The sequence below is a fragment of the Polyergus mexicanus genome, unplaced genomic scaffold (assembly GCF_030449975.1).
Source record: "Polyergus mexicanus isolate NDT 795.1 unplaced genomic scaffold, iyPolMexi1.0 SCAF_18, whole genome shotgun sequence".
Lineage (NCBI taxonomy): Eukaryota > Metazoa > Arthropoda > Insecta > Hymenoptera > Formicidae > Polyergus > Polyergus mexicanus.
The window spans coordinates 4,963,884-4,991,860 of NW_027223338.1; the positions used below are offsets into that span (position 1 = coordinate 4,963,884).

Sequence of the window (27,977 nt, forward strand, 5' to 3'; positions counted from 1 at the left end):
TTATATCGGGGAGAATGAAAAATGCTTATTACCAGGGTTGGGAAGTAACGTGTTACTTGTATAACGTCGTTATCGTTACAGTTACTTTTTTTCGATAACGATAGTTACTTTTTTTCTGTTTGTAACGGTAACGGTAACGTCGTTACATTTTTACAGTAACGGTAACGAATTAGCCGTTACTTTCATCGTTATTTTTTGGTTCTTTATTATCTTATATCTATTCAATAGATGTATTTTTTGAAAAATATTTTGTAGCCTTCTATCATAGCCCATACAGCACCGCAAGATTGTAATAACATTGCAGCAACATTTTTCTGCAAGATTGCAATATTGCAGAAACATTGCGAAATGTTGCTGCAACGTTGTTATGATATTGCAGCAACAGTAAAATGTCCGCCTACAGAAATATTGCAATATAATATTGCAGCAACATAGCAAAATAATATATATGCAATAATGCTTTATTTATATTTATCGACATAATATCCTTAACATATGAAAAAAATAATAAGAAATTAGGCCTATAAGATTCAGGATCTAGCGTGTATATAGTTTTTCTGTATTATAATAATAACAAAATTATAAAATGTAAATTTTTCAGTACACATTCGACTTCCTTCAATGACAGAGAATATCTAAGAGAAATAAGAAAAAACTCAATTTGCAATTGCGTAAATTCACAATTTCTTTGTATCCGAAATATTCAGATATCCGGATGCAAAAAGATTGTGGTGAATTTACGCATACAACGAGTTTTTTCACATATTTCTTTATATAATCTCAAAATTTATTTATTAAAATCTGAAGTATCTTGCATATTAGAAAATTATTATCAAATTTTTGATTTTATATAAGAATGGAAACTATTAAAAGAATTTTTAGTCCAATGTCTGAGCCCCTGTATTGGGGTCATATCATACGACTTAAATTAACAAAAATAGTTATTACATCTTTTTAATCTTACTAGCCGCTCTTTGTAAATTTTATATAATCATCATAAAATTTAATGCGGAAAACTAAAAATTAAATGCGGAATAGATAGCGCAACATGCGCCGCATAATGGTAAACGAATGAACTAGCGATTATTGAGTACTTTTTTTGTAATATTTTCGGAATATTTCTACAACATTAAACTGCAATATGCAATATTACAATGTTGCAGCAATGTCGTTGCAAGCTTCAGTGCTGTATGGGAGGCTGCATTCCGATAGTCACTGCCAGTACTGAAAATCTATAGTAACGTAAATTATAGATTTTACAATACTGATAGTGAATATTGGAATCACACTCTTAACAATATCAATATTTCTCTTATCAATATTTAAAAACAATGTTCGATAAAAATTTCCGACAAATTTGAAATTTGTAAATTACAATTTTAAATTCCAATAAAGATAAGTGTATTAAAAAGTAAAGATATATTAACATAAAAAATTAGAATCATTAAATAAGTTTAATATAGAAAACGCTTGTGCTATATAGAGACTAATTTAGAGTTTTTAATTGTAACATAGATTATTACATTTAATATTGATTATTAAATAATTTTATAATCTAATATCTAATAGCTTATTTTAGCATTACAAAAAACAAAAACGTAACGAAAAAGTAACGAATCGTTACTTTCCAAGTAACGGTAACGGTAACGCGTTACTTTTTAAAATCAGTAACGAGTAACGAGTTACTTTTTACAAAAAATAACGGTAACGGTAACGCGTTACTTTTATAGAGTAACGTTCCCAACCCTGCTTATTACCGTGTACCTTATCAATTCGCAAACAATAAGTCAAAGCGGAAAGTCTTAGCGGAAACAAAGGAAGATTAGCCGCATACATGGATTATATCGAACGCGGATTTACGGGAAATTCCTATTACAGTAGATTACACTAGATTCTCCGTTTTAATCCTCCGATGCGTCGTAAAGTCCGAAGGTTGTAGCTTAATATAATTCGCGTCAATAGGAAGCTTTCGCTTCCTCGATAATTCGCGATAAACTCCAGGGTCCTGCATTGTTCGTGACGTTACTGCTAATCGGGTTTATAAAACGCGTTATTGCGAAAAGCGTCGATTAACTTGAATGTCATTCTATGGGACTCGTGAATAAAAAGAACATTATATTTAGAATGTCCCTCTGTAAGTTTTTGAATAAGTTTTTCTAGCCGATATCCACCTCGGAAAAAATCCATTTCTGATGCTCTCGCTTTCGAAAGATTGAATGAAATTTTTACATTTTTAAAAATTCCGATGAATGCGAAACACGAATATCTATAATACGTGGTCGTTGGAAAAAAAAAAAAAAAGCGCGATGTACACGGACTTATTTCCGACTTGCTAAAAGCGCATTGAAGAGTTAATTCGGGCTGGCTATTGCGCTTGAGGTCGATTAAATTATCATCAAATTACATTCGCTCTATCGCGGAATACTCGCTCGCTCTCTTACATTGCAACAAATGCGAAAAAGTGGCGATAATAGTTTCCGCGCCCTCATCCCCTTACAATATAATAAGCGTGAAAATGCTAATAATAGTTTCTACCCACCCTTCATCTCTTTTCGTACATCAATTTCATTAAGAAATGAATTTACGACTCTGATTCGGAAATATATTGTATCCACTTGTGCAACACAAAGTTTTATATAAAATATCGAACAGCTTGATTTCTTAACTTTATTTCATTGCTCAGAATTATTTCTGCTGTAAATTATTACGTCACTTTTCGTGTATTGTAAATGTTTTACATATACGGTAAAGGTATCCGGTTATCAAGAAGATCCATTTAACTCACGTTCAAATAATCTTTTTACAGCTTTAATATCAAAAGTATGAAAATTGTAACGTATTTTGAAAACTGGAATATATATTTTATTCAGTATAAAAAAAAAAAACTACAGGGAATATATATAATTACTTTTCTCCTCATTTTCCTTTGAGTGTTAATTCTTTGAAGATGATGAGAAAAGGTACGTTATATCGCTTGTCCGATTTAAAAATTCTCTCTAATAAAAATAAAGATTACTTTTGCAACACATGCTCGACTAATATTTACAGAGTTTTGATTATTACACATTCTTGAGGAAACGAAAGCACCACGATTTTGACCAATTTTCTGCGTTACGAAAAAAAATAGATTATTTTATATTAATCGCTATAATTTTGTTCTCGCAAAAAAAAAAAAAAAATGGAAATTGGAACAATTACTTTGTATAGAGATCTAATTGTAAATAGATGAATGATAAGGAGTAAAATTCTTCTGCCACTTCTTATTATCAATTTCGCGATATTACACAATGCAACACGATAATTTAGGTATTCCGCGTGTAATAAAAATGCAAAACATCCTTAACTTATCTCGCCTCAGCCGCAAAAGGGGCTAACACATTCTTGCCATGCGATTAACATATGTACGTTACTTTAAGTGCTGCTATATATGAAAGTCGCAAGAGAGCGCGCGACCTAAGATTTTCTCATTTCATTTTTCTTCCGCAAAGAGACTTCAATTTATTGTTGAATCTGTACGCGGGAAAAAGCTTCGCGCGTATCGTAAAGTGTCACGCTCTGCAAATCTATCCAGTTGAACAAAATTCCCTCACTTGCACGAAATAATTATTTCATAGTATTGTTTATTTAATTGTACAAAGATGATTGACTATTTTTTTTTGTTTCCTCCTTTTATAAAAGTAAACCGCAAAGAGAGAGAGAGAGAGAGAGAGAGAGAGAGAGAGAGAGAGAGAGAGAGAGAGAGAGAGAGAGAGAGACCGAACGTATCATCGTCTCGCGAAAAAAAAAAACCACAATAAAGGATAAAAAAAATATAAATTATAATCGACAATAATATATATTTTTTTATATAATAGTGCAATCAATAAATTGTATATATATGCAATATATATATATATATATATATATATATATATATATATATATATATATATATATATAATTATATATATGGTCAAGTTAATATTTACATTATACGTACTTCTATTGATTTTTGCGGATCCGTGTGTTTGCACAACAAACGCTTTGCGTGTGCTCTTAATCTATCTAGTTTCTCTACCGCACCGGAGCTATGGCAACTAACGTAATAATGGCAAGTACTCGCTGACGGAATAATCGAGAGAATCGATGTTTGATGGTGGATAGTATAGTTATAGTTTATGGAATGGAGTGATTGATTATCGATTCGTGATAAAGAGAGAGAGACCGATAGATCAAGGCGAGGATTCGGCTGATTTACTGATCTTTCGCGCTACATCGATAATAAATATCTCGATTATGTTTGTCTCCCCCTGAATTAAACGATTATTCCTAAAACATTTCTTTTATAAATAATAAGAATATTTTAAATAATTTAGTAAGGTGAAACCCTGTACACAGCAAGACATTAACTATCCGGATTCAAAGTATGGGAATAATATATAATGCATATAATGTACGAATATACTTGCACGAAATTTTAAGAAATGTAAAATAACAATATAAATAAAGATATAATAAAAAAGAAAAAAAAATATATATATATAAAATATTTAGAAATATACAATTAGAAATATACATATATATATATATATAGAAAATTTAAAATTTAAATAAAATTTATTTCTGTATTTTTTTGTCACCTATGGTTCGGGTACCGATCGCGTTAGGAAAAGTTTCGATATTCGGATAATCAACATCCGGATAATTAACATTTTGTCATATAGTATTTCGAGACCTCAATTTGTGCGAAACACGTTGATTGTTCATTGCGCTAATCCGATTACATCGTGAACGAGATACGGCACGTATGTACAATCAATGTTACTCGCTTTCGTCTCACGGCCAGAGCTTGCTCGTATATTGCGCGATTACAATCTTAAATATTTCTCTTTTCTGACCTTTTTTTTTTTGTTGCAAGACAAAAAAATTCTTGTCACTCCCGAGATCTTCACGCGTGGCGCGAAACGACGATTGTCACTTTGGTGAACGTTAAGATGAAGCACTATTTAGCGTCAGCCGATCTTATAGCGGAACAATGAGAATGACAAACACAACGGAAAGGGATGGAATCGAGGGGACTGAGGGTGGGGGAGAAGAGGGGAAGAAAAGAAAGGGTCCGTTTTTGCAGTGATCGAGTCCCTTATCTTCTAATACATTCAACAACTAGAAACAGAGAAACACTGGGATCGTGCCGCGGCCGAATACGAGAATCTCGATCCATTGTGTGTACAGTGTGTCTGTATATTGTATATTATGTGTGTGTGTGTGTGTGTGTGTGTGTTTATGTTTATACGTTCGCAAGTTTTTTGTGCAAGCCTATTTTTACCTATCTCAGGCGTCTAATACGCGTGTTCGTCTTGTTTTTCATCCCCTTGTTCTCTTTTTTCGGAGTTTTAGGTCACGAGGGTGTAAGCCGTAAAACGCGTACGCTCGAGCAGGCGGAATGGAAGCAGCTGGGAAGTTATTATACGAGTCCACGAATCGCTCGCCGCTTGGTTGCTGCCTCGTCCTATGTTGTACATACATATATACACGGTTTGCTGCGCAAAAACAATGTATACTCGAAACATTACTCAACATACATACTTGAAAGTGCACGGAGAAAAAGAATTCGCTGACACAGTCAAATTTGTCACTGTCATAGCAAGTATCGTTATTTGTTATATGAACAGAGCAAGTAAAGATTTGTCAAGGGAACACTAATCTTACATGCTGAGAACAGTTTTCTGCAATTTATACATATTATTGTACCAATAGACTGATTAATATGTTATCGAAGCGGGTTTGTCGCGTTTTTGGAACATTTCAGAAGAAATATTGTATCGTGCGTCTTGCTTCGATAATAAACAGACTGAGAGTTTTATATTTTGTAAAAAAAGAAACTGTTGAATAATTTTAAAAAATGGATAAAATATCCTTAAATCTCTCGTTGCGTGTATATACGCTCTCGAATCATCGGATAAGCAGTAACAGTGACAGTTTTACTGTGACAGGAAATTCCTTTACTCAGCGTACGTGTGAGGAGGTAGAAATCGCAGAAAAATGCTCCCCTCGCGTATACGGAGGAAAAACGGCTCCGCACGGACAATGATAAAGTTATACTTTCGACGGCTTCGTTTTATTCTCTCTCGGAAAAAAAGATAGACGAAGAACGCGCGCACATGCACGCGACTCTCTTTCCATCTCGATTGCTCGGAGGAAAAAAAAAAATATATATATATACATATATCTCTGCAACATATTACGTACACATAATAAAATGGTTCGGTCCATGGATAACACAGAACATCCAGCGTTCAAATTCAATCGATAATTTATACATTTTGACAAATAAATTCGGCAAATAAATTTTCACAGTCACGTCCAAATTGTTAGAAAGAGGCGTAACTCTGATCGATAACTTCAATACGAAAAAAACGACAACAGAAATCACTCGAGAGCGTATTCGGTGCACAATAAATGCAAAAAAATGTATATATATATAAATAAAAAATATAATATAATCGTGTATTATTTCCCGTCGCATCGCCACACATTCTTCTGCAGTTCCTCCGCTTCGAGCGTCAGACAAGAAAGGATCCACGAAATTCGTCAAATGCACAATATCGTTAAACAAAATAACAGACCATACGTTATATCACTCAAGAACCGAAAGATTCGCGATACGCATTTTTTTCTTTTTTCTTTTTTTTGCTTTTTAGGTCTAATATGGCGCGCGCGTGAAAAATGCCTATATCCTTCTTTCATTCACCGCGCCTATTGTTGGATATATACAAGCTTTTCCGTTATGATAGTATATATAATATGACACCGTAAATAATACTATCCTCTTTCGAGTCGGCAAGCTCAAAGACAATTTTCACGCGCCGCTTCTCGCTGTAGACGACATACAAAAGATATCATGTATACACGTATAATAAATTACACGTTTTTTTTTTACGTGCGAACAGAATTTACGATAATGATACCTCTATCAGGAATAGAGTTCACTCTTCTCTTCTCTATTTATCTATATATGTATACCATGTGTATGCGTAAATAAAGGTGATTTAGGTCTAAAATTATATCGCTAATAGGCGCTTGCTCTTTTTCTTTCGCACAGGAGCGCGCGTACTCACTCCCGAAGAAATCACAATTACAGTAATGCGATTAGACTTCTTTTACGTACTAACGTAATAATTAAAAAAATCGGATTACTCTGAAAAATTCGAGATTATTTTTTAAAAACTGTTCCTTGGACAGTACATTTTTTTCTATTTCGAACGCTCAATTTCTCCTTTCGTTTCCTTCTTTTTCACTGGTATACACACACCGTTGTACATATCTTTGTACGTACACTTCTTTTTATCCGTGATTTTAATTTAATTTTGAATATTTAACTCGTCTTTATTATGCACTTCGCCCGTTGGGGGGGAGGGTGGGGGAACAACTTAGGACCATTGCATAATTTATCACTGCGAATATAATGGAACCGTTACGCGTTAATTACGAGGTATATTTACGTCGAAAAATTAGCAGAATGTTCATCTTCCTTTTGATTATATTCCATCTGTTGTGAGTTTTATATATCACATATTTTAGACATTGTGTTTCCGTGTGTCTTACAGATCTTCGTTTTGTTGGTTTCTTTTCGCCTCCGCTTCACGTCCGCCTCTCCTTCCTTTACTTTCGTTTATTTCCTCGAGATTTGTACAGCACAGATTCGATAAATTCGTCCATGTAGTTACACTTAGCATGTTTACGATCGCATTGATTTACGGTCCTTCCTTCTTTTCCCTTGTTGCAATGATTTAAGTTTAAATTTTCAGTTTTTACGATTTCGACAAGCGTGATATTCAACACGCATTGCTCTTGCGTTTCTTTATACACTGGTATAATTATAAGAGTCTTTTATTTTATTAATTGTTGAGTGCAAATCTTATTTATATATTTTACGTGGCATTGATGTTCCTCTGCTCGCGAAAATATGGTAATATGATTGTATTACCTATTCTCAACGTTATCACCACTGCTTTGATATACACAATTTACATTCCGGATACACTGTTTCACACCGTGTGAATTTACATTCGTTTTATTTACGTGTTAACGCGGCTTTCATTAGAGTTTTAAGCCAGTTCATTAGAGCGTATATTACGAGGCGTTAAATGTTCTTATTATGCCGTATACACATGCTTCTTTTTCTTCTCCCTTTCATTTTTTGCTTCGGCACTGCACTCTTGTCATATAATAATTTTAATGATTGCAGAACCTCAATAAAAAGGATCACGTAAAATGTTCGATTTACGATTAGCCTAGCGTTCCTTTCGTTTACACATTCAAATTATAATTTGATATATCTAATATTATACTATGTCTTACATGAGAGTTTTTGTTATTTTATTACTACCGTTTCTTGGCGACACTCGATTGCCGAGTTCTTTATTAGTTTGGAGAAAAAAACAACAATTTCTCTTTGAAAAATTTTTTAACAAGGGTTGGTTACAGAGAAATAACATGTGAAATAAAAACTCAATATATAAGATAATCACTTTATAATTTTAAATAATCATGGGAAAAAAGAAGATTACCGATTACGATTAACGTTCAATATAAAATGAATATAAAGGAGAGAGCTAATAAATGATATACTAGTATAAATATATTATTCTTGCGAAATGTGATGTAACAAATTTCCACATACGAGAAGAGTTTTGGAATATATTTTCGTAAAAGACAATAGAAAGAAAATTATAACAAACGATAATACAAATAGAACTGACGTTGCCGATTAGGAAAAAATTTTACAATATTGTCAAAGAGTATTGTGTAACATGACGCGCGCGCGTATTAACAATAACAAAATATTTTTGCAATAAATAGAAATCTTTTAAAGTATAACAATTATATATGATGGCATATATATATACGAACAGAAGAAAAAGCATCATAATAAAGAACTCGGCAGCAGATTACTGCGTCTGCTCGCGATATTATTGGACTTATGGCTCTAACAATTGTTTGATTGTTTAAATTATTTTAGGTTAGTTCCTAGTTGACCATAAGTGTATGCGATTCCATGGGCGCCGCGCTATCGTACAGCGTGTCCGTATCTTGCGTAGGCTCGCCCTGCAGCTGGCACTGATTGCTCAACGTTCCAGCACCGCAATCACAAAAGAATCTAGAAATATTAATGCACGAGATATTTCATTATAGTTAATTCTAGCGGAGAATATGTATTTAAATAATACATCGAGCAAACTCTCTTACCGGTCGTGTCTGATGAATTCCACGTCGTGACCGGCATGGCAAGTTTTTATACAATTAACGCATATCGCATTGCGATCTGTCGTGTTGCAAGTTTGACAGCGGTAGAAGTCGTGCATAGGAAAGGAAGTGTACGATGAGATTTTATACAGACATTGGCCATTTCCAACCGCTTTCTCCACCGCGTCTTGATTACTAAATATTTTATTGCCTAAAAAAGTGTGCGATACTTAATAGATTTTTCTTCCTCGTTAAAAACGCACCCGAAAGCGAGTATTTACCTCTAGTTGTCGGCTGTACCCCACTCGCTAGGCACAGACCACCAAATCGATTATTGAATATTTGATTGAATTCCAGTGTGGCGGTGGCGTTGTTGGTTATTTCAACGCCAGCTGCTAAGCCATCGAAAATTCGATTCCTCCTCAAGATTGGCTGCGATTGCGTTGAAATGAGCACGCCCGCTTGCGCATTGCGAAATATATCGTTCTCTTCCAAAACACCTATATTAAGACATATAAAAATCACAATCATGATCTATTTTTCCCTTAAATCTAATGTATTTTTAATTTAATTCATTTTATTAAGAAAGAAATACTTATCAATGGAATTGATAAGTTTTGAATTAAAATAATTATGTTTGATTACTTGTGATATGTATTAATACAAACGGATAAAATATATTCAATTAAATTTAAAGAAACATGTACACACACACACACGCACATTATCGACAAAAAAAAAAAAATGTTATCACCTACAATATTTATTATTTGTGTGTATATGTATGATACGAAAATTATTAAAACTTTGCAAACAGGATATTTCACCTTTGCCTCCATTAAATATACAAATTCCGCCGTCTCGTCCGTCATATATTTTGTTCCTCTTAAGAGTCGGATTACTGTCCGTCTTAATCCAAACGCCAGCCATTGCATTGTCGAAAATCTCATTTTGTTCAAGTAAGCCTAAGCCGCTATTATATACAAGAACACCACCGTTCTGACCGCCCCATATCTTGTTGCCACGTATTACCGGATTACTGCCAGTCCTAAATTAAGAGAGAAAACACAATTTCAGATAATTTTCTTATCCTACTACATTTCGTTTACGTATTCAAGACTCGCGAGCACTTCTTAATCCTTTTACACGTATGAATTACCTTATTTGTACTCCCGAATACAAATGATTGAAAATATCATTGTCCTCCAATCTTCCGTGGCCGTTGTCGTAAAAATACACGCCGACCTGTTTGCCGCTATGAATCCGATTTCTCCTTAAAACCGGCGTCGAACCCGTCGTGATCCACACACCTGCCAGGGTGTTGGCATAGACTTCGTTCTCCTCTATTAGGCCCTGGCCTTTCTCGTGGACGTAAATACCACCGTGTTGACCGTGATGTATCTTGTTATGTCGAACGATCGGATCCGAATTTGTCCTGATTTGTATGCCGGCCAACGCGTTGCCGTAGATATTATTGTGCTCAATCAGACCCCTACCTTCGCCGAATATGTATACTCCACCTTGATGACCGTTGTATATCTCATTTCGGCGTATAGTCGGATTCGAATTTGACGTGATCCATACGCCGGCAAAATTGTTGGAGTGAATCTTGTTGTCGATGAATTGTCCCAGACCGTTTTCGTGAACGTAGATGCCACCAGTCTGACCGTGATGAATCTCGCAGTGAACAACGGTCGGATTCGCACCGGCCTTTACTTCGAAACCCGCTATCCGATTGTTATGAATATCGTTAGCCTCGAAGTAACCAAGTCCATTGTCAAACGTGAATATTCCTACATCACGACCATGATGGATGTGATTCCGTCGCATAATAGGATTCGCATAGTTCTTCACCCAGATGCCAGCTAAGGCGTTTCGTGAGATTTCGTTGTCCTCGTATGTGCCCTGTGCGTAATCAGTCACGTACAAACCAACGTTTTCGCAATCCGAGATGTCGCAGTTTTTCACTAATGGATTGGCACCCACACCCGATACACAGACTGCAGCACCAACTAAAAGTTTAAAAAAGTAATTTTAATAAACGAGTCATCAAAATTATTTATTAAAGTACGAGATTGATGTTAATTTGCTTAAATGCCTTTTTCAAAGATTGTAATATATTGAGTAATTATAAATCTTTTATCATATTTAATCATAGTGTTATATATTTTGATTAATTTCTCTCTCTCTCTCTCTTGTAAAGATTTATTTAAACTTTACAGAGACAATAATTTTATTAAGTTCAAAATTTTTTCTACTGAACAACTTTAATTACTTTTACGTTTGCAATATACACGCTTATACGAAGATTAAGTGTTCACTTACCAACACTGGAGCTTCTGATAATGCAATGATCAACGGTAGGACTACAATTTTCGCCAACTTCTAAACAATAGTGTTTATGATGGGGCACTGTACTTGTGACATCGGGCGTGAATTTCAACGTGAGATGCCCGGCATAAGCGCGCTTTGCACCTTCCACAAACATAACTGTCGATTCGCTCTCCCGTTCCAGGATGACAGATTCGGCGACATTGCCTGGCGCGGCGCCGATTAGCGCCACGTCACTATCGATCACGAGGAACTCGCCTCTGTATGTCCCTGCGTGCAGAAATACCAAATGCTGCGTCGACGTGTCCTCCCCGCTCGTTTGCGAATTGCTGTTGCAACAGCCCTGCCCGCTCGCGGGCGTACTTCCACCATTCGTTGTGGAACCGCTGTTGCTCCTGTACTCGTCCACATAGTCCAACGCGCCCTGGACCGTATTGAAGTACGGTAGATTACGGCCCTTAAACTTCAAGTCCTGGAAGCCGGGTCGCACGTGCACACCTCTGTATAGCTGCCTAAAGCTCTCCTTCCACGGATTCTGGTACTCGGACTCGTCCGGCGACACGAATTCGAATTTACACGGGGCTGGATTAAATAGGGGCAGATCATACTCGTAAACCTGCTGGTAGAGCGACTTCCACAGCTCGGTATCGTTCGCGATCGCCTGGAAACGCTTGCATACTTGCGAGACTCGGCAAAGATCTTGCTCCATGAGATAATTGAATATCGTGAGTAGCACTTCGTCCGGTAGCTCATATTGAAGGTAATGCGCCGCTGTGTTTGTATTTATACCTGCCGTGAGAAGTCAAAATTAAATCTGACTGATCAGCGGACTTGAATTTTAGAGATCAACGTGTCAAGAAGCAAATGAGAGAGCAATGTCAAAACCTCTCAAGTGTATAATTATCAAATTTATCTCCATCATTAAAAAGATTTTTATTTATATTGCACATAAAAATATACTGTATATATACTATACATTAATAATATATGATCATCATATTATTTAAATATTAATTATTTACCTCTCGATACGTGAAACAATTTTTAATTCGACTCATCTCTCAACTGTGACAATTTCTAGACGTACCGTCTGTAGAAAGCGAACATGTCCGTCTCGGTCGTTTTCTTGCTGGCAAAGACGATGAACCAAAGGTAGCGGCAATGCTACTTCCACCCGATGGCGGTAGAGCGGAACTCGTACCTGGTGCTGGATCCGGATGAGGTGGACTCTTGCGTCTCAAATCATACGGCGATGAGTGTGACTGCGGAGACGGCGAGGGTGCAGCTACTCCGGATACACTAGGGGACGAGCCTCGTCCACCACTTCCGCCGCCTCCACCGCCAACTCCACCTCCCGGAAGAATCTGATTGGACGTCGGACACGGTAGGTCGCATGGCTCGGCTAATAAAGAAAGAAAACACAAAAACAAAAAAAGTTAAAAAATTAATCTAGTCTGTAAAACAAAGGGAGATAAAAAAAATGGTGAGGGAAAAGCAGGTAGTTTTTTGGAAGGAGACAATGCCGCATTATTTTGTTGTTTTGTGTCACTACCTAATGACAAAACGATTTTTTAAAGGAGCTTCTTTTACACGAAGAATAGCTATATGAAAAGAAAAAGAAAAAAAAAAAAAAGAAAAAAAAAGGAAGAAGAAGAAGAAGATAATAGAATATATGTGATTACACTTAATTTACCAAAAAAGTCTTGTATATTATACTACCTTCGATACTATAAATCTAAAATCGTAGTTTTGCGTCCTGCTAAAATGGAAATCTATATAGAAGAAGAAGTAGACATTATTTTAACAGCAAATATGTCCATAAATTAAATTATAGTTCTTTCTGATAGAGGATCCTTAATAAAGTATTGATATTAGCCTATTAAGATAAATAGTAAGAGACGAGAGGGAGAAAGGATGGAAGGAAAGATGAAATGCGGTGTTGTGCCTTAATTCAAAATATATATCTGTCAAATAAAAGATGAAGGAGAAAGAGAGAAACATTGCGCATTGTCACAAATGATATATCCTGTTTACAAGAATAGGAATAAACTTTGGTAAACAAAAGGCATATTACATATTAGTCATCTGCTATAATCTCTATAATTAGTAATAAGCCAGAGACCACTAAAGAAATTTACATATTAACACAAGGTGACCCTGTTTTATGAGTGCTAATGTATAAATTGTCAAATATGCAATGTCATAAATTGATATAAAGAATCTGTTAATAAAGAACAATATTGCAATTACGTGCAATACAATATCTCACAATGTAATCTTTGACATTATGCAAATTCAATTATACTCCAACGCAACCTTAGAACCATGAATAACAAAAGAAAAAAAATTTATAAATCTCACTACTTCATTTTTAATGTCAAACTTATTGGAAGAATACATATCGTACAATAAAGTTTTTAATAGATTGCATATATTCCTTTTGCTTCTCTACGCAACATCATATCATGACAGGAAACGATATCGAGACACGATGTACCTCACTATTGACCGATCGCCGTTATCACAAAATATGAAATTCATACATCGTATACCAAAGTACAAATTGACAAAAAAAGATACGCCGATAAATTTACAGACGTTCCTCTATCTTTATCTCTCTCTTCATTCACTATCAAATCATTATCATTGGTGCGTCAACGAGTATCGCTGCAAAAGGAGCAGAATCCGTCACGCGTCTTCCACTCTGCTCCGAGAAACAGCGCCTTTCAGACACATTTCACTTTCTAGCCGATAACACACGGACACACGCACGGGATGGCGCTCTGCTCGTAGCATCTTTACGAGATGCGTGATTTTTCGGGCCGGGGATTACGTTCTCGATCACGTTCTTTTCGGATCTTCTCCAGGATCCTCTCTCGCGAAAGTAGAGCATCGCTAAATCATCACTCACAAAACATCCACAATATCGCGTCAGTTCTTGCCTCCTTTCCTCTTTTCCTTCTGTATATAAGAATATATATATATATATATATATATATATATATATATATATATATATATAAACAGTTTAAACATTTTATTTTTTCATTAAATACCGTCCGCGCGATTTAATTCCAACGAGATTAAATTACTCGAGTACATATCTCTGTTGCAGTTAAATAGATAAGTTTGTATATACAATATAAGACAATATCGTTTTTATTCTTATCTAATGTCACTTTAATAACAGCTTTATATTTGATTTTCCCCGAAATGTATGGATAATCAAGTATATTGACAGTCTAGATTAATCTAAAACTCAAGATCTTGGAATTAAATCGCATTCGCGTAAAAAAAAAAAAAAAATATAACAAGATATTTGATAAAAGCTTTTTTTCTTCTTCTTTTCAAATACACGTTCAAATTAAATCGATTAATTGATTTTAATCGATCTTTCGCGGAGAATCTCTCTCTTGCGCCTTCTTCACTTTTCGAAGAATTTTCTAAATATCAACACAGCGTAAACAATTGAACGCTTCTCTCTGAAAACAAAATACAAAAAAATTTACATATTAATCTCAAGCATACTTATTATTCGCTTATTCACTCGTCCTCTCAATCTCTTTTTCTCCTTTCCTCCTATATTCTATCCCTTTCTTCTTGGGGTGAAAAATCTCTGAAGTTTCTATCAAGATTCTAAGAACTCTCCGATAGCCAATCGATCGACGTCCAACAAACATTTTGTCGTATGAATGTAATATCAGGTCCTTACACCCACTCTCTTTTTTTCACTCTCTTTCTCGTTCGCTCTCCGTCTCTCTCGGATTGCGCTGGAAAATTCGGCACCGATCGACTTGTATTCCTTGCGCCGCGTTCCAACTGGATCGCTGGTGATTCGGAATCGAGAAGAAAGGGGAAAGAGAAAGAGAGAGAGAGAGAGAGAGAGAGAAAAAGGAAAAAGAAGGCAGTGTGTATAGGGGGGCCGCAGGGAGGGGACAGGGAAGGGGGCGACTCCGAAGCCAACATTCCGATGGATTGATCGCGAAGCGGAGATCGCGATCGGCCCACGACGTACAGTATATGGGAGGTACGAAAGCAATCGTTTCTCCAAACGAGAGTTTTTTTACTCTAATACAATATTGTATCGTAATAAGAATCGTGTTCCTTTAATAATGTCGGTGATCGTTCAATCCTTATTATATTTCTGAGGGAATTTCAGCTTCCGCGCTATATTATTGTAATAGAAGATCCGTCTTCCAATATAATTATAATCCTTGCCTCATTGAAATATTTAATTCTCGCTCTGCAATTTTATAAGGGCTATATAATTTTTAATTTCATGCGTATAAACTTCACGGAGCACATCATGAATAATACAAGTATGTTATAATATATACTTTCAGGATAGAGATTTTGTGAACTGCTGCGATTAAAATATTTTCTTCGTTTATACTGACGACTCGTTTTTTTTTTTTTTGTTCTAAAATTCGTCGACAAAATTCATTGCAAATCCTCGAATCCACAATTGTACCACATTTCCACAGTAGTGTCTCTCTCTCTCTCTCTCTCTCTCTGAATGAGATATTATCTATAAATACTAAAAAGCAATGTGGCTGTTAATAGCTATCGATAAGAAATTATTCACAAATCTAAAAAGCGATTCATGGATGAGATTATAATTTAAAGATAAATAATTGAGTACAATTAGTAAAATAATGTTGTAAATATATTATTATACAGCATTTATTATAATATTGTTTAGTTAAGCATTTGGTTTTCTACCGTTAATCATATTTGCTCAAACTTTCCTCGTCGCTACAACACAATTATGATTAAGGCCGTGTCTCTACTTGACAATTTTGTCCTTGAAAGTCAATGAATATAGATTCTGGACTACATAACCTCAGTTGGTACGTTTAAGAGTTGCGTGGAAGCGATGATTGATGCCGCTTGGAGAAGTTCGCGTGCAATTCTGTCACAAAAATGAATACGAAATAATTCGTTTTCTTCTACGTATAAGGGTTTACGAGGAATGTCAATGTTTCTACCTCTCACCGGATATACAATTTGAAATCACTTTTTTTCAGCACTCTTGGAAGAGAGGAAAGATAAGTAGGATAATGGAGGATAGGAGAAGATCCTAGAAAAAAAAAAGTGATAGAGATAGGCGAGGGCGAGAGCGTTGACGACACGCGGGGCCCGTGTACGTCGAGACAAAGACTCGACGGGGATGGCGGAGTTACGTAGAAGCTCGTGGTTAGAATGACGTGCGATCCGTCGATGCTCCCGAATGAGACGGGCGATGGCGAACAGAGTGAACGGAGCGCAGGTGAGCAGCGAGATCTTAGAAGCTCTCCGATGCGGAGAGAGAGAGAGAGAGAGAGAGAGAGAGAGACTCTCTTTGCGTCCCTGTCTTTCTCTCATTCCCTTTACCGTCCCTCCTCGCTCGCGCTCGCTCTTTCCTTCTTTCTTTCTCTCTTACCCGTGGTTCTCGATGGCAAAGGGATCCTGTTTGCGTTTTTCCGACGCGATCTCCGCACGTAGCTGCGCGACGACGAGAACGACGCGCTTGGCATCTTGCGCGTGTCGTCGGCGGCCCTCGGCGGTCGTCCTCGTGTCCGTCCCCGTTGCCGTCGTTGTCCTCCTCCACCACCTCCTGCCCCTTCCCCTCTTGCTTCTTCTGCTGCTGCTGCTGCTGCTGCCGCCGCCGCCGCCGCCGCTCCTTCTCCTATTCCGCTCTCGATCGCGACTCGTCGCACTTCCCGGTTACGACGAATGCGCGAGTAGTCCCGGCGGGTACCCTGCGACCCTGCCCGGCAGGTACGCCGCGGTCGCGGACACGCTTTGGCAGAAGGTGCCAAAATCTTAGGGACACACTACACAATAGCGACACTACCACCGTGCACGGCGGCCATCTTCTTGATCTCTGCTTGCCGACTGGCCCACAGGGCAGCCGCCAATCGGATGTGTTTCTGCCCCGCGAGTGCGTGTTACACGTCCCTCACCCCTCCCCCCCCATTCGATCCGCACCGTTTCGTCGCCGTCGCCGCCTCAACCTCTGGCGCCTCGCTCACTCTCTCTCGCTCGCTCTATCTCCTTCCTCTCTCCCGTCTTTCCCTTCCGTCAGAGCCGCCGACGCCGACGGGGCGCTTTTACCGAGCTCCCCTTCCGCAGTGGAGCGCGACACAAGCGACCGACATCGGAGTTATGGAGTTATGGAGGCCGCGGAAAGAAGTACCGATAACTCGCATAACTGCGTCTCCGCGATCCTCTCGTGCCTCGGGCTCTCGATCGTGTACGTGGCGAGCCTGTATGTATGGAGTTCGCCGCACAACAGGTACGCGCGCGTGTGTGTGTGTGTGTGCAACAATGGTCTCGCGGTATGACGTGACGGATAACAACGGGCAGCAGCGTCTATCACTCGCGACGCGACGTCAACGGGACCGGGTCTCTGTTGTTTCTCTTCCCCGGTTTTCTTTTAAATGCCTCGTCTCTACCCCTCTCGTTTACACGACTGGTGGTTCGATTCTCGACTTCCGTCCCGTCGACTCCGCTGCCTGTTCGGTAAACCGTACGCGGACGCGCGAGCCATCAGTCTCGCACCGACCGAATGAACATCCGTGACTGACGCGCGCAGTTTCGCACGTGGTGGCGCTCCCGTCAAACGCGGCGGCGACGTTCTCGGGATTATTTTTTGGACAAGTGACGGCGGCGCATGAAACTCTCTAGTGAAATGACGATTCTAGTGACATATTCGACGGAACGTGGTCGTCGAGTTCTATAATATACTAGAGTGAATCTCCTATATTATATTATTCTATAGAAAATCGAGGCCGGAATTCGGAATTAAAAAAGAGACATATATATTTTCGAGCAGATGTGTTTTTTTTTTTTTTTTTTAATATATCTGAGGCAATTGATGTTCGTCTATATATTTGATATGTCTATGTCCTATGGCTTAATTTCAGACGTGACGCCGACTATACTATTTGTGATTAGAGTACGATATTGATATACATTTGGCGCGACATTTGAATATGATAATTTGAAATCTGCCTGACGATATGTTTGAAATTTAACGATATCTCTTTTTCTTTTGCGCGAATTTTTTAACGTAATAGATGCAATATAATCTTGATTATTTTATAATAATTACAAAATACTTGTAATTACGTTTGATTGATAAAATTAACATGCATTTTTAATTGTACTATAATGAATAGATTTTAACGTGAAAAGTAATTATATTGATACGCTGACACAAAATTTTGATAATTATATTTGACCGTTTGTTTTTTTTATTGTTTTAGAGAGCATCCGTCAACAATAAAGAAACGATTTTTTAGCGTATTTATCATGACCCTCATTTCACCAGCACCCTTGTATTTTGGATTAAATGAAAAAGTATTTCAAAAGGTATTTCGAGTTTAAATAGCTCTCATCTATTCTGTAGCAACTATTTTTATCGCTTATATTATATTTAATAGGTAACTATCTGGGAATTGCTGGGTCTACGATGGTCTGGTTTAATACAGGCAACTGTGATATCGTTACTCCTAACAATGATCCTGTTCCTAGGTCCTTTGAGTCTACAGGGATTTAATGGACTGTGGCGATTGTATACTGGTTAGTATTTTGCAAATCCGATTAAGATATCCCAATAATTAAAAAAAAGTGACAAATAAATTTTATTTTTAGAGCCCATGTACTGGTTGGGAAGCATACGAACATTAATCTGGTGGAGAAATCAGGTGATCGCTCCATTGTCCGAAGAATGGACTTTCAGAGCCTGTATGTTGCCGTTGCTCTTACAATGTTTTACGCCATCTACTGCCATATTCGTGTGTCCTCTGTTCTTCGGAGTGGCTCATTTTCATCATGTGGTGGAGAGGATGAAGATGGGAGTGGGAATCAAACATGCGTTGTTTGTATCCTGTGAGTTCACCACAGATTTTAAAAAGACATCTCTATAAATCTGATATTTTTCCAATGAATGAAAATAAAGTGTTAAATTCAGGTTTTCAGTCTGCATATACGACCTTATTTGGAGCGTATGCGGCTTTCCTCTTTGCAAAGACAGGTGGGATTATTTTCTATTTCTTTTCACGAAAATCGTTATTCATATTTTGTATTTATCTTTTTTTTTTTTTGTATTTTTCTTAGGGCACTTCGTTGCACCGTTCGCCGCTCATTCTTTTTGTAATCACATGGGATTTCCTGATCTTTCTGAAGTAGCAGCATATAAGGATCCACTGAAAAGAGCCGGGCTGCTCTGTCTGTTTGTGATCGGTTTAATTGCTTGGTGTTTCTTGTTGACGCCAATGACACATCCATCATTGTTCAATAATAATTTATTCTGGATTAAACACTTTATATGAGACGTATCTGATCTCTCTAACAAATACTAGGATCAAATGTTTCTAAGCAAGATTTACATTGTTGTGTGATATTTTTTACTTGTGTCTAACAGAATACACAATACTTATCTATTGAAAAATCTCGCAAATATTAAAATAATTGCATAATAATAATATAATAATAATTTAACTAATTTCAACTATATTATACCATTGATATAAAGATTTATCTATAATTCAACTATGCAGTTCGGGATTGTTACAAATGTATCACCGTAGTGCCTGAGATTTAATTAGATTTTTATAGCGGTAATAACATGAAATGTTACAATGACTATTAAGGTAAATGAACTTGTTCGCAAAACCGAAGTGCGAAAATAAAATCTAACTCTTACATTATTATTTACAAATTGTTGCATGTATTTATGTGTTGCAATGAATTATTTTATGATCGTGTCTCTATAAATCATAATTTACCAATCTTTTTTCAGGAAGTTTTTTGTGAAAAATGGAGAAAATGTAACATATACTATTATATATTATTATAGTAATCAATATAACATATTAAGAAAATTTGTAAAATGATCTTTCTAATCGTCTACTTTTATATACAATCTGTATGTACAATATATATACGATATCTATATATGTACAATGGAAGTGATATTCAGATGATATGATGCCATCATACACATATACATAAAGATTTATTTAAATCACAGAAGTAACAGTTGTGCAACAATATTACAATATATATATATATATACATATACATATATGGTAAACACGTATACATTATATATGCAGTAAAACTATAACAAAAATACACAAGTACTCATATATACATGTACTCATGTATACATGTACTCATATATACATATAATGAGAGCTATTCAGATCTTGAATGTCTTTTAATTGCATACGTAATGTATACCATTTGTTAATCGAGAGATATAGAAAATCACATTTTAAATAATGTTCAAAGATCATGAAATGTTGGTAGTGATACGGTGTTGAAGTAATGTTAAGTGTTTTACAATCAAAGAGAGAGTATAAAATCGCTAGAAATATATAACAATGGTGTCATTCCGACTTACAATAGCTATGTATCATCAAAATTTGACAGTATTTGTTAATCTTGTTAAGATCGTAAAAAAATGAAATGATGTTATTTTATGTATCACCATCTTCACATTCACTTTATAACATTAATACAAAATATATAATTCTTAAACAGAACGTTTAACTTGTATCATCTATCAGTCTATGAATTTAATGTTTACGCCTTTTTCTAGACAGGCTCTTATTGTATTAAAAACAGATTTACATAAGACAGAGTATATAAAAGCTTACATTAAAAAATGAATTTCATTAAACTGATCTCTCTTAAGAAAAAATTTGATAATCATTTTAAAATAATAATAAATAATAGAAGCAAAACAATTAAATCTTTTCAAAGAGAGAAAGAGAGAAATATTTATAAATTTTTTTTTAAATCATAAAATTTCTTGAAAAATTTAGTTATGATAATGTTAATAACAATAAACAAAGATTTATTAGCTCGAGATATTAAACTCTTAAAAACAATTTAGATATTCATTTAAATTTATGTAAAACAGTATATGTTCAAATAATAATATTTTTTTTCTCAACATTAACAGCTGCAATATATAATTATGTAGTTGTAGAATTTTATAATACAGTCCTTCCCTTACTTTTAAATTGCACTATTTAAATAGATAAATAGTGAACTTTAATAAAGTAATGTTGTCTTATTACATATAAATGCAAAGATGTTAACTTAGGAACTATATATTTTCAGTTTTCAAATTGTTCTTTTATAGGGGCTTATTAAAACAAATAAATAAATAAATGCAGATTCGGGGGTAGCATGCATGTCTGGCATGTTTTTATGACATAGTTTGAACAGATGCGTACTTACGTTTGACTTGGTCCAGGCGTTGCGTCTGGATTTTGGGATTGATTGAGAAATAACACATTGCTCGACTTAATTCTAGGTCCAGATGCGATCAATGAAGGTGAGGGACTGATACAAGGTGTCGAGCAATGACTGTTGCTTAGGTCGCATTGATCCAATAACTTCCAAAGCTCCTCTGGCGTAGGTCCTCCAGAAGTATCTAAAAAATATAGAAATTATAAAAACCAGGGTAAAATGGCAATTAATTTTTTATTAAATCAACGAGATCAAAGATATATCTCTTTTATAAGTATATATAATTGAATTTTTAAAAATAAATATAGTACATTACTAATATTTAGCATTAAATTATATATCGGCCATTATTTATCAATAATAAAAAAAAAAACAATAAACGTAATATCTAGATAAATTATATCATGAATACAATATTGGATACAATATATGTTATCGTGGATATCTAGAATTTTTTAGATATATGTGATTCATGCTAATTTTCTGTTCCCCGCAGAATTTCAGATACATGAATCATTTTCGCCGATTTCGTTATGTCATCACGACGGGGAAGAAAGAGAGAGTAACATACTTTGAGTGGCATTGAAAGACGGATCCAATGCCGTTGTGAGATCCCACATTTGTATAGTGCCGTTAGAATGGCCAGTGAATATGAAGCGTCTTGGCCTTGAGCCCATGCGACTAGAGCCTTCACACTCGTGCACGTAAAATGAGCTTATAATGCTACCATCCACTGATTGTATCACGCAAACTCTCTTTCCATTCGATGCTAATCGAACAAATAATTGATCGGTTTCGGGTACAACCTTTTGCACGAACACTTGCTCGTCGTCTTGTTCACCGAACGGCCCTGTGTACATTATTCGAGTACAATATAACGTGAAAGAGTATAAAAATCAATATTCTAACAAAAAATATTTTTAATGTTGGAAATATATATATATATATATATATATATATATATAAAGGAATTTAAAAAGAGAAATATCATTTAAAAATATTCCCAAATCGAAGAAAGAATAATGTCGCAATGTACCGAAATCGTTGCCGGCGTTGTAGCTAACACATGGATCGATTGCTTCCAAGGAAACAATTTTGAAACTTGCTTCAGGCGTTGATCCCGGTTGCGTCGAAATCATCCCGCGAAATCTGGTCACCGCCCAACTTCTAACGTGATTATACTCCGAACAAACAGACACCAAATATTTTTCCGAAAGCGTTACCTATAATATAATTCACGCATAATTGGAATTAATGTGTATACAATATTATAATTTAATTTCAACGCGAAAATTTTTGTTAAAAAAGTTACATCGCATGTACCTTGGTTACACTGCTCTGATGTACTGTGAAAGTTTGAAATAGCTGTGGACCATGGCCAACTGTTTCGGGATGTTGAACGATTACTCGAACACTTCCGGATTTCGTACCATAAGCAATTTCTATCCAATTTCCACAGAGACCTATATTGGAAAAGATGTACTTTTAGGCGAAATATGTTTTTCATATTTGCATTAAACATCTGACGCATTTCAAAAAAACATAACTGTTTAATCATATGGACAAATGGAACAATATCGAATTTTATTGAAATTTTTTTATCAAAAATTAAATCTGTATTTAATCTAAATTTTATATTGACACCAATCGATAATTAAAAATAATGCATCAGATAATTAATTTGTATGTAGGTGCATACATGTTTTTGTGTGTTTGTAGTACTGCAATAATGGAAAATGTTTAAAATATAATAAAATAATATTTAAAAAATAAACGCTTTAACTTATTGTTAATATAAAATAATGAGAATATATAAATGTTTTTGATAAATATAGCTCACAATATTGCATGCTGTGCATTGCAACAATAAGCAGAAGCAAAATTTATAAAAACAAATAAAATGTATAAAAATACTTATATATAATTATATTTTATAATTAAGCAACTACATCTACAAGTATAGATATTAATATTTTGAAACTAATTTACGGCTATCGACTTTTATATGTATGATTGAAAAAAAATATTAGAAATTACCTATAAAATTTCACTATTAACGGAAAAAGTATATAAGCAAAGATACATATTTTCTATTACCTCCCTTTCCCCTCTCAGATGCTGGCATGGAACATATTACTGTGAATAATAAGAGCAAGCAAGCAGCTCTGACAATTAAATTGTATCAACAGAATCCACTGCATAAAATAATATGTAAAAATAAATCAAAGAGTACATTGCGTTAGTACAACTGGACGCATAAGGATAGCAGGGTTGTATGTGCAAATTGTGCAATTTCTAATATTATTTTCTATCTCGTATAAATTAATTTTTTTGATTATAGAAAGAGAGACTTACATAAATACAGAGATACTTTACATTCATATTCTATTAAAACAAATGTGCCTTATGATATAAACACGCTTGCAAATATATATAAGTATTTATTTTTATGCTATTAATATGTTGTAAAATATATGACTATGCGCCAGTGTACCGATATAAAACTTAATGCTATCTGAGAGGAAGAGGGCATATTTACACTCCTATTTAATCGCACGACTTACGTTTAATGCAACATAAAGTGAAAACGGATATCGCTTCGATTCGGATATGAGAAAGCAAAACATCTGCTTATATCGACCCATACTTGCCTTGTGCTATTTATCCAGTTGTACAAAATGAAACAAAGAATGTAATAATAAACTGTCATTAATATTTTTAATGATCAATATCAAATCTCATATCTATAATATTAATATTACTATAATTTTAATAAATTATTGAATAAAATTATTCATTAAAATAAATTATTAAATACAATATACATCAGTCCGTGTATAATAACAATCATATATTTACATATCTCTATATTTATTAATATATATTTAAAAGCTTTTGTTTTATTTTACATAATTGAAATAATTTTCATCATTAAATTAAATTGGCATATTATAATAACGTTTGTTATTACATTCTGCACTAAGCAGCCTTAATAAACATTTTTTAATAATGTATATCATTTATTGATAGATTGCTTTTTAAATAATATTAGCTGGCTTTAATTTAGAAGGTTTTACCTCTTCTTATTATTTGTCAGCATTTTAATATTAAGACGAAAGTTGACACGAAGGAGACTTACTTGTTTTCGGCGTCAAATACACAGATATCGCAGTTATGGGCTCGTAAGTCGGATCTCGATATAACTCGGTCACAAGCAGGTCGTTATCCTTCATTCGCAGAGGAAACTTTTGCATATCTGCGATCAAAATTATTATAGTTGTTATTTTTTAATCAAGAGAAAAAACTTAAAATTTATATTTAAAAATTTATTTCTATTCTAGTTAAAGTATTTTAGATCTAATAAATATTCTTTTAGCTACAGATCTTCAAAGTTTTTCAAATACCTGATGCATTAAGAGAATTTTTATATTCTTATATACCACTAAAAATATCCAGAAAGATCTAGAAATTTTGATTTTTGCTTACCAATATAATAAATGGACCCGTTGTTGCAACCTAAGAGAAGAAAGGACCCAGCTGTGTCAAATGACAGGATGGGCACTACATCTTGTATCTGCCAGTGATGAGTCATTGCATGCCACACGCCGATTTTTCCGGTCGGCGACAACGCGACCAATTGGCTGCCAATGAAGAATAGATATTCTACGCGTACATTCAAGTTGAATGTGCCTACGTTGATCTTGATTCCCTCCTCGGATACACCCCAGAGTCTTACTTGATTGCCATAAGAGATGGCGACCATTTTGCCGTCGGCGCCACTTCCCATCTTCGCGTTTATCGCCACGCGCTCTATTATGCACTCAATATGCGGACTGGTAAACACATGTTGCCATCCGGATGAATCCTTTAGCCTATAGCACGTGATGAAGTGCGCGTAAGCGATAACTATCCAGTTGTGATGCGCTTTTATGATTTGTACTCTCAAAGGATCCACCCAGGACGAAACTGCACATTATAATCTTATTAATATTAAAGCAAAAATAAAGCATTTTAATCTTTTGTAAAATCATTATTATATTTTTTTTATGATATAGTAATAATATATTGTTTACTTTAGAAGTAATAATTTATTGAAATTTACCTTGTTGTAATCCAAATACAAGGCCGATATCATTTTTATATAATTTATTCAAATCGGCCGAGTTGTTCCTAACGTGTCTCAGATCTAGAGATGGTGTGCGAGAATGTGGAAGACCACGCTGTGGCAATCGGTAATCTAGAGAAGAATTTCTTATATGCGTTCCCAGTGTTCCTTTGTGATTTTGTGGGCCTGTAGCAAAAGCATCTTCAGTTAGTTTTTTCTTAAATTATATACTGTTTTCTCTCTCTCACATTTTTACATAAGTTAGATAAATGTAAGTGAAAACTTTTAAATAATTTAAAAATTAAATGATTAATAAAAACTTTAACACATCACCAGTTGCATTTTGATTAATAGAATTGGTAGTTGTTGTAGACTGTGAGGTAGATGGCCCATCAACTCTAGGGCTTGCATTAGAACCAACTCTAATATGAACAGTTACATCACTGACATTCGATGTTACTGTAACAGGTTCTTGAAGTGGTATACCTGTAAAGAAAAAAAAAAAACATTATAATTTGCTGTAATATATTGTTATAATAATAATATTATAGCATTTAGTGTTAACTTACATGGAGGTGGTAAGTAGCCGTAAAATAATACATCGCCACAGGATGACTGAGTCAAATCTTCACAAAGCATCAAGCGTTTAACTAGAGGAGTGATACCATAGTACTCAGCCTCGTGTCTTAAAGTCCGAATATCTACATTTTTCAGATCAATGTCCTTGGTACGAAGATAATTCAATATAATGGAAAACAACTTTGGATCTCTATCTATAAACAATGCTCCGGTCTCATCCTTGTGACTGTCTATCCTGTTACTTAATAGAGCCGTAAAGAATGAATCCTGGATCCACGTTAGTGTTTGACGAGACGTGGAAAATCTGAAATGAGAAATTATTTATTGCTAATATATCAGCAATAATTCAAGTCAAAAAAATACTTATAAAAATTTAGTACTAAAATTAAAACAATAGAATATACACTAGAAAAACGTAAGAATAAAAAATAAAGAGCGTTTAAATAAAAATATATAAGGTACATAATTTAAAGAAAACGATTATTCTGAGATTTGCTAGTCTAAACGTAGTTACAAGATTAGATAAACTCTTGGCGCGTTCTCGAAAATTAATGGCAAAGAGACCTGAAAAGAATAATAATCCCTCAGGATAATAATCTACCTGGTGCCACCAACGTTCAAGTGAACGATATCGCTCACGCCTAAATGAGGCGTAGCCATTTCCGCGATTACCGCGTGTCCTTATAATGACAGTTCATATCCCGGAGCGGGAGGTATCGGTCGCCAAAAAATATATCACGAGCAACCAAAACAAATCTCTGAACCTCTTGATGTGACAACAATCTCAATAGGTTATGTTTACACCAGAAGTGACCAGCGTACCGTGCATGCGCTGAAGATGGTTATCTTCTTTCGATATTATATCGAATACTCCAATACCTTCTATCGATATAAAAATCTCGAAGAAAAAATTATGAATACAATTCACGATTGGCATCATTGCGTTAAAAGTGACGCTAAACTGATACGAAAATTATCTCTTGCTGTGCTGTGTGTTTCTGCGTGTAAGTTTTTGTTTATCGTTTATCGTTTACTTATAGTTTCTAACGATACGAGTCTTAATTGTCTGTGAAAGTGTTTTCCTAGGTCGAGAGAAGGAAACCTAGCCAAATGCGGAGATTAGGTTTCAAGAAAACAAACTTGTGAGGTACGATCTCTGATCTATTGGCTCATTTAAAATAAAGATCGAATATTTCTTTTGCACTCAAAGGTTGAAAAAGAGAAAAAGTCAGAGGTAAGACGTGCTGTTTTTCAAAATTGCCGATGTACAATACCAAAAAAGAAAAAAAATTATATTCAAACTTACATAAGGCAAAATTGTCATTTTGTTTCGCATAAAATTTATTCATTCTATTATTAATCCTTCTAAATCACATTTTTTTTCTTGTTCTGTTCGTGATCATATATGGGTCTTATCGCGATTTTAGCTGTTTCAAAACGTTTGAAAAATCTACAAAAATTTATATTTATTGTATAATAATAATTA

At 35.1% G+C, this 27,977-nt stretch overlaps 3 protein-coding genes across 5 annotated transcripts; 1 reads left to right on the top strand and 2 right to left on the bottom strand.

The window, feature by feature from the left end:
• Positions 1-732: 732 nt before the first annotated feature.
• Fbxo11 (F-box protein 11) lies at positions 733-18,216 on the bottom strand. Its single transcript, XM_070310435.1, has 8 exons — positions 16,979-18,216; positions 12,644-12,958; positions 11,551-12,345; positions 10,385-11,237; positions 10,053-10,273; positions 9,507-9,725; positions 9,229-9,436; positions 733-9,139 (listed from the first exon to the last, which is right to left on the bottom strand). Exons 1-8 carry the CDS (start codon positions 17,070-17,072, stop codon positions 9,010-9,012), a joined length of 2,835 nt encoding a protein of 944 aa, XP_070166536.1. The 5' UTR covers positions 17,073-18,216; the 3' UTR covers positions 733-9,009.
• Sras (Ras converting CAAX endopeptidase Sras) lies at positions 16,985-21,018 on the top strand. The gene is given in 7 exon segments (XM_070310440.1): positions 16,985-17,481; positions 17,484-17,833; positions 18,807-18,912; positions 18,984-19,122; positions 19,195-19,431; positions 19,514-19,576; positions 19,660-21,018. Coding segments are annotated over 7 exon segments (1,131 nt in total). The 5' UTR covers positions 16,985-17,460; the 3' UTR covers positions 19,875-21,018.
• On the bottom strand, positions 19,161-27,296 carry LOC138941089 (BTB/POZ domain-containing protein KCTD3). 3 transcript variants are annotated; one of them, XM_070310436.1, is made up of 12 exons: positions 27,093-27,296; positions 26,482-26,795; positions 26,246-26,398; positions 25,910-26,098; positions 25,294-25,773; positions 24,947-25,063; positions 23,905-23,943; positions 23,131-23,270; positions 22,844-23,030; positions 22,379-22,657; positions 21,796-21,991; positions 19,161-19,852 (listed from the first exon to the last, which is right to left on the bottom strand). In XM_070310436.1, the coding sequence occupies exons 1-12, from the start codon at positions 27,149-27,151 to the stop codon at positions 19,837-19,839; spliced, it is 2,169 nt and encodes a 722-aa protein (XP_070166537.1). In that variant the 5' UTR covers positions 27,152-27,296; the 3' UTR covers positions 19,161-19,836. The 3 variants fall into 3 exon arrangements, with proteins under 3 accessions (XP_070166537.1, XP_070166539.1, XP_070166538.1); XM_070310438.1 differs by lacking the exon at positions 19,161-19,852 and having other exon boundaries at positions 20,560-21,991; positions 23,905-23,925; XM_070310437.1 differs by lacking the exon at positions 19,161-19,852 and having other exon boundaries at positions 20,560-21,991.
• Positions 27,297-27,977: the final 681 nt, after the last annotated feature.

Coding starts and splice junctions, on each gene's coding strand:
- Fbxo11 (XM_070310435.1), bottom strand. CDS start 17,072: ATGCCAAGCGCGTCGTTCTCGTCGTCGCGCAGCTACGTGCGGAGATCG. Junction 12,346..12,643: donor ATGTTCGCTTTCTACAGACG/GTACGTCTAGAA, acceptor TTCTCACGGCAG/GTATAAATACAAACACAGCG. Junction 9,437..9,506: donor GGTACAGCCGACAACTAGAG/GTAAATACTCGC, acceptor ACACTTTTTTAG/GCAATAAAATATTTAGTAAT.
- LOC138941089 (XM_070310436.1), bottom strand. CDS start 27,151: ATGGCTACGCCTCATTTAGGCGTGAGCGATATCGTTCACTTGAACGTT. Junction 26,796..27,092: donor TTGAACGTTGGTGGCACCAG/GTAGATTATTAT, acceptor TTCTCATTTCAG/ATTTTCCACGTCTCGTCAAA. Junction 22,658..22,843: donor CAACGCCGGCAACGATTTCG/GTACATTGCGAC, acceptor TAATGTACACAG/GGCCGTTCGGTGAACAAGAC.